The sequence below is a fragment of the Pangasianodon hypophthalmus genome, chromosome 2, assembly GCF_027358585.1.
Source record: "Pangasianodon hypophthalmus isolate fPanHyp1 chromosome 2, fPanHyp1.pri, whole genome shotgun sequence".
In the NCBI taxonomy this organism is placed as follows: Eukaryota; Metazoa; Chordata; class Actinopteri; order Siluriformes; family Pangasiidae; genus Pangasianodon; species Pangasianodon hypophthalmus.
The window spans coordinates 21,504,069-21,526,325 of record NC_069711.1 but is presented as its reverse complement, the minus strand read 5'-3'; the positions used below and the strand labels follow the sequence as shown (position 1 = coordinate 21,526,325).

At 39.2% G+C, this 22,257-nt stretch overlaps 1 protein-coding gene across 2 annotated transcripts in view; it reads left to right on the top strand.

Annotated features, from left to right (window-relative positions):
• Positions 1-22,257, top strand: part of cachd1 (cache domain containing 1) — a 75,711-nt gene that overhangs the window by 10,802 nt on the left and 42,652 nt on the right. Inside the window, exons 2-3 of one of the 2 annotated variants that reach the window (XM_053227677.1) lie at positions 17,674-17,718; positions 18,415-18,477. In XM_053227677.1, the coding sequence (XP_053083652.1) occupies positions 17,674-17,718; positions 18,415-18,477 (108 nt within the window). The remainder of the gene's footprint in view (positions 1-17,673; positions 17,719-18,414; positions 18,478-22,257) is intronic. The other variant, XM_053227679.1, reaches the window with a different exon arrangement.

Sequence of the window (22,257 nt, the reverse complement as noted above, 5' to 3'; positions counted from 1 at the left end):
TGACTCGGAGGTCAGTAATTGGCAGAAACGCCAGCGCTGCCTTTGTGTCTCGAGAGAGAAAAACGGTGATCTCAACAGGCAGCAGATGCGTGGCTGTAGGTTTGCCGGGTGGCGGTGTGTGATGGTGGCTTTATTCATGCAGCTCGACCGGTAAAGCAACACCTGCTTTAACAGAGAAAAAGGAGCTGGGCGTTCCAAGACACTACATTTCTCCTGGCTGGTGTGTAAACATGAATGTGGCCATGAATGTAATTTTGTGTGGGTGTAAACTGATGAGTGTTGCCAAAGATATTCATGTTTGTTTATTTATGTCCCCCATAAGGCCGGTGAAGACACTGACGTGTGTTTTAGATAAACTGACTAACCCTGGGGTGGGATCGCATGAGCTATGTGGAAATATTTACTGCCCCGTTTACTTCTTATGGAAGTGTGTGTGTGTGTGAGGAGGTGTTGTATGAAAAAAAAGGTGTTGAGCATTGAGTGTTTATAGTACCTGTCTGCACTCTGCTTGGCCTGTGTGTGTGTGTGTGTGTGTGTGTGTGTATGCGTGTGTGCGCACTGGTCCAGTGCCAGCATGTCTGCACAGGAGTCTTGAAGACGGCTTACTGCTTGTCTGATTGCTGCTGAAAACAAAATCGCATGTAATGAGCGCTTGTAGAGAGACAGTGCACCAGAGCATTGTGGGAAAGCAGGTGGCCTCAGGTGCCTCTGTGTGTGCGGATCGAAGTTCTTGTGAGATTATTGTTGAAGGCTGTTTGTGTGTGTGTATTTTTGAATATATAATTTTTTTTAAAAAATGTTTTTTTTTTGGTTTCATATTTTTATTGATGTTTTTTAAATGATGAAAAATGAATAATTTTAATGCCATGGGCCTGCCAAATGAGTGCTGCTCCTTTGTGCCTTTGTTGATGCATAAATAAAGATGAGGTTTGCTTTCTCCGATTGATGTAGCTCCTCTCTCCGAGCCGTGTTGTGTGCTGATACGAGTTTGTAACTCGGCTCTGTTTGATGTGCTGTCTTCAGAACATCAGTACTCCAGCTCTGCATTATTGATGGGTTTATGTCAGTGTTCATGCGCCATGCATTTTAATTCAGTCTCACCAACTGACATTTAGTGCTGCAGTGTTACTGACTATGTACTGTAAGTAGGGGGTTGCAGTTTGAAATTTTCACAATATGATAACCTGGTCTAAAACTATCACAGTATTAATCAATCATTCAAAAACACACACAGTTTATTATACAGCTGTCACGATTACTCGATTAAATTCGAGTATCTGATTTAAAAAAAAAAATCCTTGATTTACAATTTACTGTAGGTTTGAGTTCTTCAGACATACACCTAGTTGCAAAAAAAAAATAAAAATCTGAAAGATCTGATGTGCCAGAATGTGGAGATGTAGAGGGCCAAAGCACAAACATTTATTTATTTGTTTGTTTGTTTATTTATTACAATTTCCAGCAGGCCATAACTTAGCAAATATGCAACTGTGGACCTTTATATTTTAGAAGTTAAAAACATCCTATACTAGACAATCCCTGAAAATGTCATGCATAGGTGAAAACTTTATTTTTTCTGTAGCCCTTGTTTTCACAGGGCCACACCCCCTTTTTAAAGCCTCTCTATTTCAGAAACTAATGCAGATACAAGCCTGATATTTTGCACACTATTTACTGGACACAGTGACACTATTTCCATGAAGTATGAAGCAAATCTGAGATGATCAGTCGGGAGGCCTCCGATGATTTCACCTGGATTGACCGAGGTGTGATTTGACAAAAATATTATATCATGAAATACTGCTATGATACATGCATATCATGATATTTAGGTTTGCTTACTAATTGCCAGTAATACATTTTACAGTTTGAAAGTATAAACATCTATTAACATCTAACCAGCTGCTTCCAATCAGAGTGTAACTGTTATAATAATACTGAGAATCTCAGAAAAGTGTATACATGCAATATCTCAGAGAAGTGTATTTTTAAAATATGGTGAGGTAACTGCAATCATACAGAGTGATTAACTGGAAGTAGTGAAACCACGACACTGTAACAGCCCTAGCTTTTGCGTGATAATTAGCAGAATATAATTTGTTTGTTCAGGAGTATGTATTAGCTCGAAGCAAGTTATATCAAGTTATATCAGTTATATCTATTTGAAGTTTTTTTTCCCTGTACGTACCGCTCTTTAGATGTATTTTACTACCCCACTTCTCTGAGTTCACTAGATCTTTATTCTTCAGACCTGTCTGTGTGCTTTTGTTCATCTCGTTATTTCATCAGGCTTTTTGTTCAGTCAGGCTTTTCCAGCTGTGTTTGAGGACTTTGCCTCGTCTTTCATCCTGATTGTCCTCTCTGTTTGGGTTTCTCCCCAAGGCCCATGGCAAGTGTTGGGGTGTGTTTGCTTGCAATGCCTGCTCTTCAGAAAAGGTGGAAAGTGCCAAAACCAACCGTTACATTCCTGTACCGGGAACTAGCAATAGATTTTGATTTTTTGGATTAGCTCCAGTGGTTATTCACTTTGCAGTCCCGCAAGAACAGAGTCTGAAATTTGACACCAAATATGTCTGACTTGAGTTTCTTTGTCAGGTTTTGGGAGTTGAGCATGCATAAATGTATTGAAGAGCAGATTCTAAGCAAACTCAGTTCAAACCAAGTTCAATTAGTGAAGTGCTAAGAAGTGTTAAAAACTGACTTATAAATAAACCCGATCCTAATCACATGACCTTCACTTAAAAGTGGAGTGTAAAGTTTATTTTATTTTTATTTTTTAAATTAAATGTGAAGTGTGCTAGAACAATCAGCAGTGATTCAAACTGCTGCACAGATACAGAAATGGAGTTTAAACTCTTGAAAGATACAATGGGAATCAAAATAGTTTCTTCTCAGGTCAGGTGGATCCAGTAATTTTCACTTCATCTAATATAAAAAAAAAAAACCAGCTTGTATTTATTTATTTATTTATTTATTTTTTTACAGAGGTGTGAGGCATACATCATTTACCTCTACTGCAAAAAAGTATATCAACAGTCTTGCACATCTTATTGTACCTATTGTACTTTTTGCCATCTGTTAAACCAGTGAGAGACATTGTTTGTGTTACATGGCCTTTAGGTCCTTTTAGAGCCGCACAATATTTAATTAATATTTAATTTATTAATTGTTATTAGGAGTGGTGCATGAGTTGTCCAATTCGGTCAATTTGGATTGATGCATCAATTTAAAAGGCAAAGAATGAAAAGACTTGTAAATTGATTATTATCTGGTATTATATGAAGTGATACTTTTAAAATAGGTCTTCTCTGTATATCATTAACAAATTAATTAGCGTACTCCTGATTCTGAACAAAGTTGGTCACATCGATTAGAGGCTATTAAATCGACTTGTAACATATCATTTCAGATTCTGCAGTATCCTCAAATATTGACTCCTTATGAGTCATAATCATATCACGTAGAAGCCTGAGGTTTACACCCCTAATCATTATCACAATACTGATATTGCAAAAAACCTGTAATATGCAAATAAACAGTGTAACAATCTGCTTTATATTATTGTGTTCTAGGAGCTGTCTGTCTATCTAAAAGGTCTCAGATACTTTAACTAAAACAACAAATAAGTTTAAGTTGTAATCTATATAGACTGCAAAATTTGGGAATGTTTTTGGCACATCAGTTATGTTCTCTCATAGCATTGGTGATGAATAAAATGGTGTATAATCATGCCTAATTTGTTCAGTTTTTTTTTTTTTTTAAATTGCAAGGCACATTTTAATCACAATGTGTAATAATACAACACCACTATCATAGTCAACATCATCCAGCCTTAATTTCCCTGTTTTGAAATATTTCTGAAATTAGTAAAACATGCAACAAAGCTATACATATTAGATTCATTAGTAATTTTATCCATGTGGCAGTGTGACAAGGCGCAATGTTCTACATATTGCTGGAGAGTTTACTGGTGTGAAAAAAAATATATATAAAAATATAAACCAGACATTGTCTTTCGTATAACCTGTGTTTGCATGTGAGTTGGTGCTGCTACCAATAGACTAGGAGTTTGCATAAAGCCCTTTGGAAGAGTTTGTCTTATTTAAATTTCTTGACTATATAATTAGCAGTAAAGGAAGTCTGATTGGAGGTGGAGCAAAGATGCTGTGTTAGTGGCTGAGAGAAAGGTCCTTGCTTAAAACTCCATTTAACGAGCTGAGCAGAGGGCCTGTCTGAGTGAGCCTAATGGACTTTGGCAGCACTGTGGGTTCCTGCTCACTGATGCCTGTCTGTAACCAGGCCCTTGTGTGTGTACGAGCACAGCGACCAGCCTAAAGACGCTTTGTCCTTCAGAGCGGCGCTAGCAGCAGGATGTAGGCAACGGGTGAACAGCGCTGATCCTAAACCCAACAGTTCTCCTTGACCACTCAGATGGAGTTCCTCTGTTGGCTCTCTGTTCGTTTTGGATTCCCTTCAAAAGAGTTAGCATGTATGCCAAGTACATGGTTAAAGATTGCTGAACTGCTCTGGTGACAGACACACACATTCACACCCAGTGGTGCTGTAATTTAAATGCTCCAGGCAGTCTTCTGACAGTGATTATGTATACATGGACAACATAATCTGGGGGGAAAAAAATCAGTTTATAGGCAATATTAGCATTCAGTTAATGAGTCACACATTAATCAGATTTCAACAAACAAACTTAACAAAGAGGAGAGTGTTTCTTAACATGGAGTTGCGTATTGGAAAAAGGCTGTTAAGTACGGAAAAACATGATCAATGCGGTGATGTGATCTGACCAGACGCAGAGCAGAGTTACTGATAGCACCCTGTAATAGATTTTTTTTCCAATACTAACACGTTTTATTACTCTTATACTACAGCAATTTGCCAATTATAACATTTTTAATTGTTTAATGTACTTTTAAACGTATATTGTCATATTTAATCTTGTCGAACGTCTGCAAGACAAGTTAGTTCCTGTCATCGCTTACAACAGCTCATGGTAGAAGTGTTGCAAAAAAACATAACATTTTAGGATAAGTGCATTAATTTGAATGATCGCTGTCACTATTGTCAGAGCTGCTGTTACAGAAAATTAATCAACACCTTCTGACCAGTCAGATTGAAGAATTCAGTAGCACTCTGGTATAAAGTTAATTATAAACATTAACTTCCAATGTTTAATTATTTGGTGCATCACAGTCATAGTCACAGTCACATTCTCTGTTTTTCACTTATCCAGTTCTCCCAGCACAAGTTTTGGCCCCCCACTGCATGATGACAGGGTGTGTTTGGTATGTTTACACTCAATTGGTCACGATTAGGCCATTCATGCCAACAATCACAACGATCGAGGAAGGTTTTAAAGAGAAAGTAATAGAGATCAGCCATATGTTTAACATTTCCATGCTGCTGCACAGAAACAAATGTGTCCCTGAATAGTTGGGATGAAATCACTAAACATTTTACAGTTCGGCATGGGCATCCGCTGGACAGGGCTGGTTTGGCTTTGACCAGCCCTAGTGGATATTGCTTTTAATCCTCCAGATGTACAAAAGGTCCGCAGGCGAGCATGCAAACAATGGCAGTTGTGTAGCTGCCACATACTCGAGTGTAACCCTGGCCTTACTGTCCCACCACTGCTATTAGTTCTGTCCTGGAAAAAATGTTCATGTTTTTTTAATATATAAATACTCAATACTGTATTATTTTTCATTAACTTCTGTACAACACTCACACATTATCTAAATGACTAAGTTAATTTAGTGTTAAATACACCGTTTTTATTAGCTCAGTTAATTATCACATGCCCTATTTCTGTGAAAAACAGGTGATGTTTTTAGAGACTAACATTCCTTAGTAAAATCCCTGCAGATCTGCCCCCTGTGAAGGCCTTTCATCCTGTCAGCTGGCATCATCACTACATGCCTGAACCAGGGCAGAGGGTCATCAGGGCGCAGAAAGGGCACACATTCTCAACAGTTCTTACCCATTAGATGGACATGTCTGCAAAAAAAAATTAAAGCAAAGCAGACTCTAATATTTTATATATTTAGACAATTAGGCCATTGGTGCAGTTTGGGCAAGAATTGTGGCTGTTTGGTGGATCCAGGGATTAAATTTTTCATGCTTTGTCTCTTAATTATGCTTCATCATTGCTTGCCTGGCATAGCTGAGTGGAGCAGATGAATACATGTGTATCAGTGTCTGCACTTTTGTCTGTGTTTCTTGCCATTATGTAGGAAAAGATCAATAGTTTAAAGGTTTTCATGCCTTTCCAGTCTACAGCACCTCTTCTATTCAGAGTTTTTATTACTGTTGGAAAATACCAGATATTTTTCATCCAAGTGTTCGCTGCTTGCTTGCTTGCTTGCAGACTCATCAAAGGCTAAGTTCACATTTGCACAATTCCTCAGATTGGATCTGTATCTTGTTGGTGCACAATCGTAAGTGGAAGTGTCTTATATCTGTCTTTAAAGAGAATGTAGCTGTCCCCTGAAAAAATGCCCCTATGCGCGTATCAGTTTCTTGGGAAGTTCTTTCCAACACTGCTAGGTTTCAGGGGATTCCTTCTAGTTTTGCTTGCATTGTTTCCCCAATTATCAAGGAAATTACCAGTGTCCCCTTCCTTCCACTGAAGAAAGTCACTGCTGCTTTTGTCCTCTGTTTTGCTACGTTTGCGACACTGGATGAAGACCTTGATATGTGCATGAGCATTAAAGTGCATTAGAAAAAAAAAACCTCATTAATTCCCAAGTGACCAGTCTCATTCATATCACATGGCCATTTGGTTATGTATCTGAACTAGGACCACACACGAAAAGGTCTCCGGTCTGATTTTCACAGTCCTGAAAAAAAAAACGTCTCTGTGTCACATTATGGCAGAAAATCACATTTGTGTCATGTGAACAGAGCCTAACAGTGCCGTGCTATTTTCTATGTTTAGTGTCGCTGCTCAGAAACAATGAAAGATAAGACCTTTGAGCGTTTGTACATCTGTCTCTCTAGACATGATCTCACTTTTCATTTACCATAAAAAAAAAAACAGGACCACCTCTTCCCCACTAAAAAGATTTACTGCTGCTCTGTTTGTGGCTAGACTAATGCAAAAAGGTGCTTAAAACAATAAGGCTAGTCCTGCTGAACCAAAACACAACTCTTTAGCCAGCGCTTGGTGTATGTTTTGGCAGGTCTAGATCGGAAACATCACCCTTAACAAGCCCACAGACAGTTAGAATGCATTGTTCTAGTCACTTCCAAGAGACTTGCTTGATTTGAGCTGCACTTTATTTTTGTAAAGTTTCGGCTCTTTTTCCTCATCTGCATCGGCAACAAAACCATGAAATCCAAACTGCCATTTATCTTACACTCTGCATTTCCCTGAACTGTTAGCTTAAAGACTGTTTCTTCACTGTTTTGAATGCTTTCATATAAAGCCTAATGAGGTTAAAAAGCTCAGAACAAAGTGTATTATGAGCAGCATTCTGGCTGCAGATGTGTCGGGTCCACTGGCGTGCGCCTGGCAGGGTCGGCCCAGCATGAAGGAGACCGGGCACAAAAGGGCAGCGCTTCCTGGCACAGCTCTCACCATCTGTGGGTGTTATGGTTTGGAGTGACTTTGAGGGCTGGAAAAGCTGGCCATCCCGAGAGCCAGAACAGCCAGCACATGGACCATGAAGGCATGCAAACTGGCCTTACTCCTATAAATGGGATTAATTCAAAACACACTGCAGAATTCTTTTCTTTTTTTTTTTTTTGCCTTTTCAGTTCACCTGCTTCTGATTTTCGACTTACCGTTTAACCAGGTGCCAGATTGGGAGTTTTTTTTTATTTTTTTTATTGTTGTGCTAAGAGATATCGTGTAGACTTTTAGTTACTAAACCAAAATTGTTAATTAAAAATACATCTAAATCTAAAATAAGTCAAGATGCACACTGTTTAGAAAAAAAATATATTTATTTGTTGTTACAGTATCTTCTATTGGTATGGATGGTTCAGGTCAAGCTCGAGTACCAGAGATCAGTTCCCTAGATCAAACTAAACCAACTGTGCCAGCCTCTTGCTTCAGATGAACCTGGGCCCAAAGAAAATATCATCTGACATCACGTTAAGAATATACTAGCTCAATCTTTATATTTTTGTCAGAGAGAGAACAAAGGAAAAAAAAACATACGAATTTGTCAGTGGAATCTACAGTGGTAAGAAGAACAGGGTTGGACTTGCATGAGTTGGGAACTTGGAGAAACAGTCACCCCCTGACTAAATATGCAGAAGTCACAACAGCAGTTCCCTGGACTTGTCGGTATGTCTTCTGAAGCAAATCCAAAACAAGTAGAATGGAGGTAAAATGGAAGTTACGTACAGTTTTTTTTTCATGCATCTGGTATGTGCAGCCTCAGGTAGTTTCAAGAATTTCTGATGCCCTTAAGTGAAATAATTTGTTTAGCTTGCATGGAGACAGTTATTATGCATTACTTTTGTTTCTGGCGATCATTACTGCTGGAAGGTTCCACTGTTTGGTTGATGTTTGGCTTTTCCCCCCAAAAGCCAGTGGTTTTTTTTTTTTTTTTTTTTTTTTTTTTTTTTTTTTTGCAATGTCAGTGTTTTATGGGTTTTTTGCGTTTCTGTCTTCATAGAAACTTGGAGGAGAGCTACAGTGGCTGACTGAATCCTATTCATTAAGCCTCATTAGATGCATGATATAATGCCCACTTCCGTACTATAAACACCAATCATTATCTCTGCAGCATTTGTGTAGCTAGTGTTTGCTCTCCCTTGACATTTTTACAGCCTGGTTTGGAGTCTGATTGGATAATTGTTTCTGGATAATTGTAGCCCAGTTGGGCTGGAAATGGCGCAGTACCTCTCTGGGTAGATGGATATGCTCCAGGAATGTCAGAGCTTTTTACCTTCACTCCCTCCTGTCCTGCACTTTCTTGGCATCATGTGAGGCCCATTTTGCGTTTGAAGCCTAGAATCTGGCACTACACAGGCCTCGCACACCACCCAAATTTATCCAGAGAGACGGAGTATGCCGAGTCACCCTCACATGTACCTTGGCCAACTCTTGGAGGCAGCTATGCACAATGATCTAATTTTAGGGGCAGGAGCCTCAAGATGGTGTCTTGCTTGGGGGTCTGAATGTTGATTTATGAACTGAATTTAAATTCACTGAGGCAGACACTCACCAAAACTCACCGGACTTGAAGAAATGCTTTGTAGTAGTTTCCCACTCTCATGAAAACTGGGATATTTGGGATTTAGGTAACACCCTAACAGCAATTTTAATGAATTTGTAATTTGATATGTCACTTACTACCATTTTTCATCCTCTTGAAAGTCCATTTCTTGCCAAATCCTGAGAAAAATTAAGGCCTACAAACTGATATTTAAGCCCCGGTTACGTTTCTGTCACATACCACAGCCATAGTCGCAAGTGCTCTCCTTTCCTTTCTTGGCCGAGTCTTGGATCAGATGTGCTGGAAGCCCTGCGGCTGCGGCCGCATGTGGAAAAGGGAAGGTAATAAAACACCGGGCCTCTCAACTGTTGTCGTTGTTACTCAGGCCCCCTTCACATGTGGAAACCATTATATCCTGTCTGCAGGACTGAAAGAAAACAGGCCGGCCGTGAGCTGCAGATCTGCTCCAGATTCCGCTGCGTGACCCAGTCTCTCAGCGGGGCCCTCACTGTTTTTACAAAGAGGTTTTGTTATTGCAGAACGCCGGGCTCTGTCGGCCCCTCCGCTCACACTCACTCACTTTCTGCGTGGAAGAGTAGACACAGGACACACACGGTCAATCTGCAAGGACTGATGGCACCTATTCTGACTTGCACTTAGTTAAATCATTCACATATGCTCATGCGTTTCCTTCTTATTAACATAGTGTAATGTTTTACTTTTCCTTAGACAGCACAACCAACCATGCTAAACTGCCCAAGAGTCCAGGGCCTTAAAATTTTACGAACATAATGTTTTGTCTGTCCTGCTTATTTGGTTCCATGGAAACGGTCACTTTTCTATGAGGCTACTTGCAAGGCTTCCCTTGTGTTTTTGGTTTTCTGGTGAAGTATAAAGGGAGCCTTATTTTAAACAGCTCATGGTCCATTAAGATTATAGCAGAGTAGATTTTAACCAAGTTAAAAATGGCACTTTTTTGTTCGTATTGCATGGGAAACAAATCTAGCTGTTTTTACCTTTGTCTGAAAACTTCAACTTATTGGATCCAGTGTGCTCAGTAAGAGGATTTGGGCTTTATTGGAGGCTCAGTACATTTGTTAGTAAGATGCAGGATTAGCAAACTGAGTTTATGCTCTCTGCATCCAGACTAGATCAGGTTCTGACAGACAGCATCAAGAACTGGAGTCTGCTCAAAGCTCAGCTGGCAGCAAGGTTATGTTGTGTGTCGTCTTGCAAGCCAGACCAAAAAAAAAAGTTAAATATGGGATTCTGTAAATATTTTTCAATCCAGCTCATTGTATTACTGTGTTCAAGTTTGTTTTCCCCGCTGTAGGCTGGTATTTGGAAATACATGTACACAGAGGTCTGGAGAGCCAATCCAGTTGTAACCTTCAAGATTCAGAAGCTTGTGGCCAGAGAAGTGTACAAAAGATATCAGGCACTTCATGGTCCATTTGTGGAGCCTCTGAGACTGAGACCATGTTGTGTGAAGGAACTTCTTCAGGATTTCAGGAACTTTGGGCGAGTCTCCACCACTGGTACTTCTCTGCAGACCAGGAGCCAGTGAGGTGGAACTTTCCAGACTGAGCGTTGTGATTGGTGAAACACAAGGTTCAGACAGTAATAGATTTCAAAAACCTGTTTGGCTAGCAAGCAGTTACTAATATTCGTTTTATATGAGTGACATGGCAAAGGGAAGGTTTCTGTGACACTTTTATAAACAATTCGTTTGAATACCTCACTGTTACATAAATGCTTTTAGACATCTGGCTTATTATTCATAATGAATTTACTTTCATGTATGCTACACTATAATAGCTGAGGTTTTAGTCAGTATATCATGTTTGAAACACATCAATCTCCTGGATAGCTGCGTATCCAGATGCAGGAATTCAGATTTTTCCCTGCTGTGTCCTTGGAACCACAAAAGAAAAACACTGTGTGTGTGTGTGTGTGTGTGTGTGTGTGTGTTTGTGTGTATGTTGGTGGCAAAAAATAGAAAACTCACTTCAGAGGGGAGGCATGGGGACCTCATTCTAGGCCAGTGGCCTTTGTAGTGCAATGAGCCCATGGCTGCTGGGAGTGTGAGCTGGCAGTGAGGTGCAGAAGGAGGGGGATGAAGGTATCAGCAGCAGGAAGCTCCACATCAGCACACACTCGTGCCTTCTGTTCTCTAGACTTTCATCTTCTCTGTTTGGACCCAGTTGCTCCATCACCGTTACAGCAGCTAGACAGTCAGCTACATCTCCAGTGAGGAAATATGCAGCTTCAGCTTTACCTAGACTGATGCTGCTTAGACAGGTTTTATGCTTGTTTATTGTGTATATGTATATGCGTGTGTATGTATATATGTATGTATGTATATATGTATATATGTATGTATGTATATATGTATGTATGTATTTATATATATATATATATATATATATATATATATATATATATATGTATATTCATATATATGTATATATATATGAATAAATAAAATGTCTCCCAGCACTTTGAGAATTAAATCAGCCTGAAATATTTAAAAAAAATTAAACATTTTTGTTCATGTGCACACTGTAGAGTCCCTTCTCTCTTTCATTCTCTCCTTACTTTCTTTTCTTTTTTCTTTACTTTCTTCTCTTTCTCGTGTTTTTATTCAGTTTCTTATTTTTTCTCTATCCCTGTTTATTCCTTATTTCATTCATTCTGCCTATTTCTTTCTTTCTTTCTTTCTTTCTTTCTTTCTTTCTTTTTTACTCTCCTTTCTTCTTTTCTTTCTTCCTTGACTCTTTTTCCTTGCCTTCTTTCTTTTTCTTCACTTTCCTTCCTTCTTTTTCCTGTCTTTCCTTCACTTCACTTCCCTCCCCTTACCCTTCCCCCTTTCCCTTTCCCTTTCCCTTTCTCGTTTCCTTCCCTTCAGCTCTTTACCATCACATATTTTTTCAGGAAACATTTAATTTTAAAATTAACGCTTAGTAAATAGCAGTAATTAATTTTTTTATAGAGCCTTTACGATACACAAAAGAGGAGTGAGAAAGCTGAGCTGAAGAGAGATGATAGGTCGCTTGTCACTATTTATTCAGACATGATTTAGCCATTATTAACCAATTAATTGCATTTGAAGCTTAATAAATGGAACAAAAAAGATGACATCGTATTTTCCTGCATTTAACTGCAGTGCAAGATAAAATTAAAGATAAAACACATTGGTATGTATATGTGAATCTTACGTACCATCCCATATTAGAACTTGGCAAAGCCTGACCATTTGCACCCACAAGCAACAAACTACAAGCCATCTGAATGTGAACTCAGGGTTTGCCAGTCAGCATTCTGAGATATCAGCATATAGATTTTAAGTCAGCTCATGATCCTGACCTGGTGTGGAATCATGTGGGACATAAGGGAGGATTAGAGCACCTTTCCTGCCTTCTCTTGATGGTACAATCCCCAATTTAATGAGGATTAGCCGGGCAGACTTCTGGCTTTGATGATGCATGACTTGCTAACAGGTTTATTCTCTTCCACCATGTCATTACAGCTGAAACTGCAGCACTGTGTAATGAGTGCTATGAAGGCTCCTCTCAGGTGGTTTATTTTTTTGTCAAGAAAAGTTGTGCTTAATTTAGTTTGGAAACTTGTTGACTAAATATATGCAAAATTAGGGTAACTTTAAAAAGCTGAATTATAGCTAAGATGGTGTGCATGTTTTTCTATGGGGGATGAATGAAGTGAAATGGGTGTGGTTGGAGTTGAGCGCAGTGGTGAATATCTTAGCTTATTAAGTCAAGGGCTGCGTTTGAGTGGATCTCCCTGACCATGGCTCTGTTGAAGAATGATGGCATGAGTCAGCAAGCCTGGATGAAGGACACAATAAGCTTTACCCATTTCAGGCATATATTGAACTACAGTTCAGTTTAACCCTTGGATTAATGAGATTAATAATCTCTCAGGACACCATATCCTGCAGCAGCTGCAGCCAGAGCTCTTAGTGAGTTTGTTGCAAGTGGATTTATTTTGTTACTCTTGTGGATTGTAAGCTAGGAGTGTAACACAATGCCACTGTGTTTAGCGCTCCAAATATTTGCATCCATATTTGTATTTAAACCCAAAAGCAGGTGTGGCCTGAACCGGAAGAAACCCCAGAGATGGAAATGCCAGGGCCGTTAGCATGGTGTGTGAATTCTGGCTCTGACAGTTCCTCTACCTCAGCTACATCACTCGAGTTCATAAATGGTCTTAGCTAGAGATGTATTTAATCCTAAATATAAACAAGCTAGCACTCTAATTTAAACCACCGTGATTCTGACCAGGCAGTTACTAAGGATGAAGGAATAAACCTCGTAAAAGTGTCAAGCAGCGAAACGTATGCTCGTTCTTTGTATAATCGCATTATGCACTTTATTCTGGAGAGTATCGTGTTCAGTGTGAATAGGTTGTATTGGGTAAGCATTTTGATTGTGAGCTGGTTAAGGGTTTTAAAAAGGGACTGCATACCAGTCTGTAGTGTGCTGTGTATTTGTGTCAGTGTTCTGATATTGTGCTGAGTAGGTTAGTGCTATATTGTGAACATGTGCGACAGCTAGCTTATTGCGATAACATTACATTATGCAGGTCCCATATGCACGCGACACTGTCCTCATTTCAAGGTTTCACTCTGCGTACGTGCCCTTCTGAAGGTTCAAGGACCTTTCACGCAGCAGGTTGGCCGTCTCTAGTTAGGGTTCTCGGGTTTCAAGCTGCGAAATTCCTCCCTGGCGTAGCCATAGCTGTGAAAGCCATCAGAGCAGCTCAGGAAAACAAACCCTCCAGAGTGGGAAAGAAGTGCTCAAGCCGCTGCTGGTGCTTTTTCATTTTACTGTTATACAATGGGGTGTGAAGGGGTGTGCTTTTAGATTTATCCTCACTTTTATTTAATGTTTAAATCTTTTCAGATATGGGGTACATTCTGTGGCATACAGCCGTTAGATTATCTTACATGTAATACAGGTTCACAGAATAAGAAAAAAAGTAATACAGTTCCTTTTAGAAAGACTAAATTGGGATCATCAGTTAGTGCACCATGGTCTCAATACAGACCAAGCAAGTATCAGTGGGCTGAACCTGCGGCTGTGCGATATGGTAATTTATACCACAGTTAGTCCTGGTTGTTTCACTGTGTGTATCACTCTGCTCGTCTGTGTTTGTCACATAAAATTACACTTCCTAGTTCAAAACCATCACCATTAGGTAGAGTTTACCAAACATAATCAGTGGACATGGCAAACATGGCAGTACTTTTCAGGAATATAACCTTTGGCTTAAAATATGTAAACTTGTCAGCTGTAGATGAAAAGGAAGAAGTAATGTCGATTTTACCGGAAGCACCTTTAACAGGAATGTACAAGTGTTTCAATATTTGCTTTTTATATTTTGTATTCATATAGTGTTATGTTTTTCTTGTTCTCATTTGTGATAGTTTTGTTCAATGTCACTTCCAAATAAAAAGATAAAACAAAAATTGCCTTTCAAAGGTGTTTAGTTCACAGAATTATCAAAAAGCAGTCATGAATGCATGTTATTTTGTGTAGATAATTTTTTTCATCAATTTTAGAGAAAACGTAATAGATCGTGATATACATCATTTCAAGATATGAAATTATCCGTATCGTGATAAGATTTGTCCGCATCGCCCGGCCGTAGCTGAACCCGAAAGAAAACTGTAGCAAACAGATCAACCTATGACAAAAAACTGGCTGTAGTTCAGCAACTCTAGTTTTCTAAACATAAACCAGCTTTGGAGTTTCAGCTTATCCAATCACCTGCATTTATGTAAAGTATTTAGCTCAGGAGAGCTCATCAGACCAGAGAATAGCTACAGGGCTAGAGAGATGTTAGCCTAGACTATCATGAGATTTTTCATTTCATTTACATTCTCTTGTCTGATTAGTGACATGGGAAAAATCGATGATGGAAAGAGAATGTTTAAAGCTGATTGGACAGAGAATATATTTGATATTTGAACGCATTTCTGATACACGATATGTAGCACAGTATTTAGGTTTGCTAACATACTGTAAGCAAAGCAGTAGCTCTTTTAAAACACTACAGAATGTATAAAAATAGTATTTAACAGTGAGCGGTAGGGAACATGTGGTCATATGATCACGGTCCATTCACAACATGGTGTTCAAGCAATCAAAGAACCAATAGAGTGGAGAAGAGATGCTAGCTCTTATTTCAGTTTGGGGCCAACCAAACTTCCAGCAACAATTTGAAAATGCAATAAAACAATCACAAGAAGTATATGAGAAGTATCCATTTTTCATTTCGTGACTCAGGAAGGGTTTCATATCTTGGGGCAGGGTCACTGATACAAGTGTTACAAGACTGAATATGGCAAGTAGTAGAAGTCAAACATCTTTTTTTTTTCTTCTCAAAGGTGCCTGATAAAAAAAAAACATCAACATGGCCAGTCTGGATGGAAATGAAGTCACAGAGGAGCACCTGTAAAATAGGAAATTACCCCAGGACCCCACATAAAATGAATCCCGTCTGGATAGGGCTTTAGTCATAATCTAATCATTACATGTTTAAGCATTAAACGATAACTCTTGTCACCGTTCAGTCATGTCCGTTGCTTATCCAGACCAAGAATTTATGCAACTGGACCATTATAAACTTTGCCTGCACTAAAGAGTCATGTGAACTCTCTAGTCTCCAGGCCTGGTTAATCTCGGTGATAACGTTTCGTCTAGTTTTATTGCCAGCGACATACACATCACTGCACAGTGTTGTGTGTAAGGATTATCATGGTTATATTAAGAGCACAATATAAATGCCCTTGTTTGCATGCAGCTGCTTAGGTTGTTGCCAGTGTTTACGCATTTTCAATAAGTGTGGAGCTGGATGACAAGTGTTCAGCATTTGCAGAGTGAAGCACCTGCTGCCTGTGTTAAGCCCGCTGTGTAATTCTAACTGGTACCATGTTGGATTAGGTTTATGGGTGTTCGCTGTGCCCGTGAGACCACCTCCATTTCTTACATAGTAGTACAGTCCAGTAGCTACAAGCTTGTTTGACATTTTGCAAGGTATATTGTATATTGCCGGCGAAGAGTAGGGGGGAAATTTCTGACTATCAAATGATCCCAAGCATGCACCATAGCTGGGCAAGAACTTAGTCAAAGAAAACAGCAGTTATACTTTTATTGTTTTTTCCTTTCCCCCTGAATGGCTAAACACATATCAAGTAATTTTACTCTGAAAATCATGCCTGTATATTTTTACTAATTTCTTGTAAATGTTTTTTTCTGCCTCTCCAAATCACAGCCTGTTTTCCTGACACCGCCCACCAGACATTAATATTCATAAAGCAGACTCTCCACTGTTGAGTAATATTGATCAGCTTGCGTATAGGCTTCTTATACACGCGCCAGTGTTTTCTGCTGGTTTGTGCTGGTCCCACATGGATGCCTTGAAGACTCCCAAATATCTCCCTTGCCTCATTGGATAATATCCACAGACTTGTAGATTTGTACCCAAGAACTGCTGCTGTGTTTATAAAAATGGTCCTGTCTGTCGAATATCTGTTCAGTGTCTATTCAGTATCTGTTGCAGACATCTTGAACAAAAATTTGCCGATTCATTGTTTAATTTCATGTGAGATTGAAATGCAGTTATATAGAACGGTCTGTGTTTTTACTGTTGTCCTGAGAGAAATGTGCTGTGCTGTAAATATAAGGAGTTCGGAGAGCAGTTAGAGGATCCCTGAAATCCAGAGATTGGATGACAAATATTAGCAAATAAACAATGGGTCTGTTTGCCTCATTTCTCCATGCTCCATTCACTCGTCACGTTAAGTGTGTTATCATTTATGCTAACTAGAGAGCTGTGCGTTTCATCCCAATTCATATACTAGTGCATTAACCTGTGTGTGAAAAATGGTCCCAGCTGATACTTTATATAGTAACAGCCTTCTGTGTGGAATGATTGATTGCAGTGTTGGCTGGTCTTGATGTTAAATAGGAGAGCTAAACGATTCTACTAGCTACCAGTCATTCAGCATTACTATTAAGACACCATTAGTGTTGAGGCTTATAGCGTGGGGTCTCAACGTATAAAACTATTACACACACATGCGCGCACACACTGAAAAATTAGATATGCACTAATTTTTATTTTTTCGTTTTTCTGGTCCGTAATCATGCCATGTTTTGAATAGGAAGCAAGTTAAACAGTGAATGTGGTTCTGCTGCTGTTCATCTTTCCACAGAAGTAAAAAAAAAAAATACTCCACTTCAGTTTTTAACAAAAAATAAGACTTCCTTTCTTCCTTCCCTCTTTCCTTTGCTTATTTCTTTCCTTCTCTCCATTAGTTTTTTAGTTCACTTCCTTCCTTCGTTCCTTCATTCCTTTATTCGTTCCTTCCATCCTTCCTCTCTTTATTCCCTTATTTTATTTTCTTTCCTTCCTTCCTTCCTTCCTTCCCTTTGCACTGACTGCAGGTTTCATCTTTTCTCAGTGTTTGCTGCACCTCCTTCTAGTCCAAACCACCAAAGCAAATGAGGTATTAAGTTTGGCTTACTGTAAATCTTTCTTTATTTCCTTTAACTCAAGCTCTTGCTAGTTTAAGACATAAGTGCTGTTCACCTTTTCTGTCTGTTCACAATTACAGCAACTCTTTGTAGGAAAACTGTAATTAGTGAAAATTGCTTCAACAGCCATAATTTAAGGAAAATGAACGTTTACTTACAAGGAGTACCTGATAGCATTTAATACCAGGCTTCAGCTAAAACACACACACACATATGCGCATGTCACCATAGATATAAGTAGATAATGTGTATATATATATATATATATATAATGAGATTATCAAATCTGCTGAAATTGTATTTGGTGATATTTTAATATGAATCTGTAGTTAGATTTCTCAGATATATGGTGTTATAAAAAACATGTTGAGAAGTTTTGGCATGTTGATTTGGATTTCATGGTTTAATGCATTGTCTTGAAGTCATTTTTGGATCAGTGACATAGTGCTATATGTGTATTAGGATGAATTGTAATGTGTCTGATCTGGTGGGAAGAACAAGCTAAGCAAAATTCTCTGCTGGGCCTTTTCTTCATGGTTACAGATGGCGGGAAATATGATTCACATATATCATTCTAGTTCATTCTAGTTCACTAAAATGGTCCTGTTTCTCAGTTTTCTCAGCAGCACATCTCACTGAGCCTTCATCTCTTTCTCTTACCCCCACAGAGAATTTTCAACTCCTTTGTGTACACAGAGAAAACTTCAAACGGCGAGACCGAGGTGCAGCAGGTGAGTAAATTCTCTCTCTCTCTCTCTCTCTCTCTCTCACTCTCTCACTCTGTCTCTGTCTCTGTCTGTGTGTGTGTGTGTGTGTGTGTGTGTGTGTGTGTTTAGTCTGCAGGGGCAAAGGATGCCAATTAAAATTCGACAGTGGCTGTCTGGTTAGCTTTGAAGCTTACTTTGTGTTTGTCTGTGCTGAAACACTGGAACTACTGAAGCAGTATGAGAGTAAACGGTTCCGCGCTGCATTTAAGCCATAAGTTCCACACTGTAAAAGATGAAGTGTATAAATGGTCCATATTTAATTATAGCTCTTTTTGCACTGTTTTTACTTTCCACTAGTTGTATATTTTAATCAGTCAACATGGCTGTTTAGATGTATGAGAGTATTTAATGTAATTGAGATTCCACCCTCTCTTAGCACAATCCACAGATAATATCTGATTCAGTTTAGATTTCTGATGGGTCGCATGTTGCCCTTCAACATCCGGCTGTGGAGAAAAGATGAAAAGTAGTGTATGTTTCTGTGTGTGTATGTCTGTCTGCCTGCCACTCTGTATCACTGTCTCTCTGTGTATGTGTCTGTGTGTGTCTATGTGTGTCTGTGTGTGTCTGTCTCTGGGCATGTCTGCTTGTCTCTGTCTGTGTGTCTCTGTGTATGTGTCTGCCTGTCTCTGTCTCTGTATATGTGTGTGTCAGCCTGTATGTGTCTCTGTGTATGTGTCTCTGTAACACACTCTCAAGTCAGAAAAGCCCAGAATATACCAGGATCGGGTATAATTTTTTTTTTTTTGCTCAGGTTGCCTTGCCAAGAAAATCCCCCTGTGAGTGAGTTGTTCCTGTGATGCTGTGTCTCTCCTGCAGCTGTTTACTGTCTGTTAGTGAGAGATTAAGCCGTCTGTTGGCACTGAGTGTGTTCTGGCACCTCAATTACAACCAGTGCACTAATGTCTGAGCTTTGGGAGTAGACGATAAAGCAGTCTTCCCGCTGAAGTGACGCAGACCCAAAGCACCTGGGATTATAGCAGTTATTTCAACAGTGTGTCACTTGTTTTATTCAGCTACACTTTTTTACACTAATCATGAAAATGATCAGAAATGGTAATGTCTCAGAGATATAATCATTCCCCCCAATCCCTGGCCCACTCTATGTATAAGACATTTATGTCTTTTCCAAACTGGTAATTTGTAACACAGTGACAATAGGATATGTGAAAATCTTCAGTACTAATGATTGATGTTTCATATCAGAATCATTTCTGGTTTCTGAAGCCACAAATTGCCAATATTTGTTGCTGTCATCTCTATGTTTATGAGTGTATCATGTACATCGTCACTTCAGAGTGATTTGTGAATAGTTGGGTTTTGATTTTTTGTGCACAGCAGGAACAGACGCACACTATATGGCCAAACACCTGGTGCACACCTGACAATCACAATCATATGTGCTTTTTGAACATCCCATGCCAGATTTAGTCCTCCCCTTTGCTGTTATAATAACCTCCACCATTCTGGAAAGGCTTTCCACTAGATTTTGGAGCGTGGATCAGGCACCAGTACAAGCGAGGAGGCCTGGTACGATCAGTGTTCCGGTTCATCCCAAAAGTGATCAATGTGGTTGAGGGCAGCACTCTGTGCAGGCCACTCGACTTCTTCCTCTCCACCCTTGGCGAACCATGTCTTCATGGACATTGCTTTGTGCACAGGCATTGTCAGGCATTGTCCTGCTGGAACAGGTTTGAGCCTTTTAGTTCCAGCGAAGGGAAACTGAAATGCTATGGCATACAAAGACATTCTAGGCAACTGTGTGCTTCCAACTTTGTGGCAACAGTTTGGGGAAGAACTACAAATGGGTTTGATGGTCAGGTGACAAGTAACAATAAAAATATAACAAGTAATGTTACAGGTTCCTGACTAAACTTTCTTATAGTCCATTTTCAGATCACCACTTTGTATATTATAGGAATATGCTGTTATAGGAAAATAATCAGTGACTGGGTGTTGAAATGTTGTGGCATGTCCATGAAACAAGTTTGTTCCTGTTGTCTCTTATGTTATAGCACCAAACAGCCATTCTCTATTTTTCACTTTTGAGACATTAATAAGACAAAAAAATGCAGTTTGAAACCACAAAAAACAAACTCCCCTGAAGACTCTCCCATGTCAGAAAACTGTACTGCTTTACCTCTGACTGTTAGAAAGCACTGAAACTGGAGACTCCTTCCATAAATGTTAAATAAATGTTTTCTAACAAGATGTTTCACAGTTTTTAAATCCATTTATGTGGAGTTTCTGCTATACAAGTCCCTGTGAATTAGCTTTTACTATAGAAATGATATTAGAAGTATTAGAATAAACTTGTGCAGCTCTAACTATTGTCAGAGTAGTTTTGACCATTCTGACCATTCAGAATTGGGAATTCAGCAGCACTGCGGTATCAGATTATAGATTTTCCAGTAGCTATAAGCAGAAGGGACTAGAATGCCTTGCATAAATGCCTTTTTTCCCCAGATTTCTTTATGTCTCATGTTTACAGTGTGAAACATTTGAAAGGTGAACAGCTGCTCTATGGATCATGTGACTTCCAGCTTCATAAAGCCATATCTTTATGTTTATTAATTTGGTTTATTTCGTGAAGAGTCACTTTATCATCACGATTCCTGCAAATGCCATTATAGCACATGGAATATAACAGTATATTGATTTGGCTGTTTTGGAGTAAAGGCTGATATCAGAGTTGGCTTTCTGTGAATAATTTTTCTTTATTTACGTCTAGGCAGATCTTAAGATAGTTTAAGATGTAAGCGCTGTTCACCTTTTCTGTCTGTTCACAAATACTCTTGGAAGGAGAAACGTAATTGGTGAAAATTGCTTAAACAATGATTAAAAGTGGTGAAATTGCTTGTTTATGTTGAGAGTATTCCACTTATGAGGAGGGCAACATTGGCTTTGAAAAGTTTCTAGTGAGTTCAGGTTTTGTGTCCCCAAACCACAGACTTCTTGCACATTTAACATAGAAGCTGTGCCATTGGACGGTGCTGAAGTCAATTGACATGGCACATTCACACAGTCACAGAATGGGGGGAAAAAAACACACAGTCATTAGAATTGTTTCCATGTCTTTGAGACAAAAAGACAAAGCTGATCTGAATGCTTCTATCCTTTAAAGAGCGAAAGGTTTTTTATTTTTAATGTATTTGTTAAAAATTGTTAAGGTGCATGTACATGCATTGCATTGTGATCTCCTGTCATGTTTTCTAAGCTTTAGGGATAAACTTGTACAGACTCTAGCCTTGTGTGGAATCGTGGCATCACAAATCAGTTTATCCAATAATATAATTGTCAATGCATGTAGATTTTTACCTTATTCATCAGTTCTTGAGTCTGTTACGCTTGACCTCCTTTCATTGTGCATGTTTGGATCATCCTTTGTTATTCCTTATACTGGGCCGCACAAAGCCGTCTCTGAACGGCTTAGACCTTTTCCTTCACCCTGTGTTATTTTTGGTAGAGTGGTGAGCCAAATTTACCTCTAATTGCCAAGCTGTGTGGCTGAGGTGCACACGGTCAGTGGGTCATGGGCTATTTCTCCATATCCTGGACAGACTCTGTGTTTTTGGCAGACTTCTTCCTTTTTTGGAAAAATGAGCTGGTTTAATTGTCATGTTGCAGCCATTATCGTGTAATCGGTGTGAGGCTGTGTTGTGTTTGGCTTGTATGTGCATGATTTGTGATGTGGTTGAGAGTCTTAATGTCATTTTTGTGCGTGCAAGGATCCCAACAGTGTTG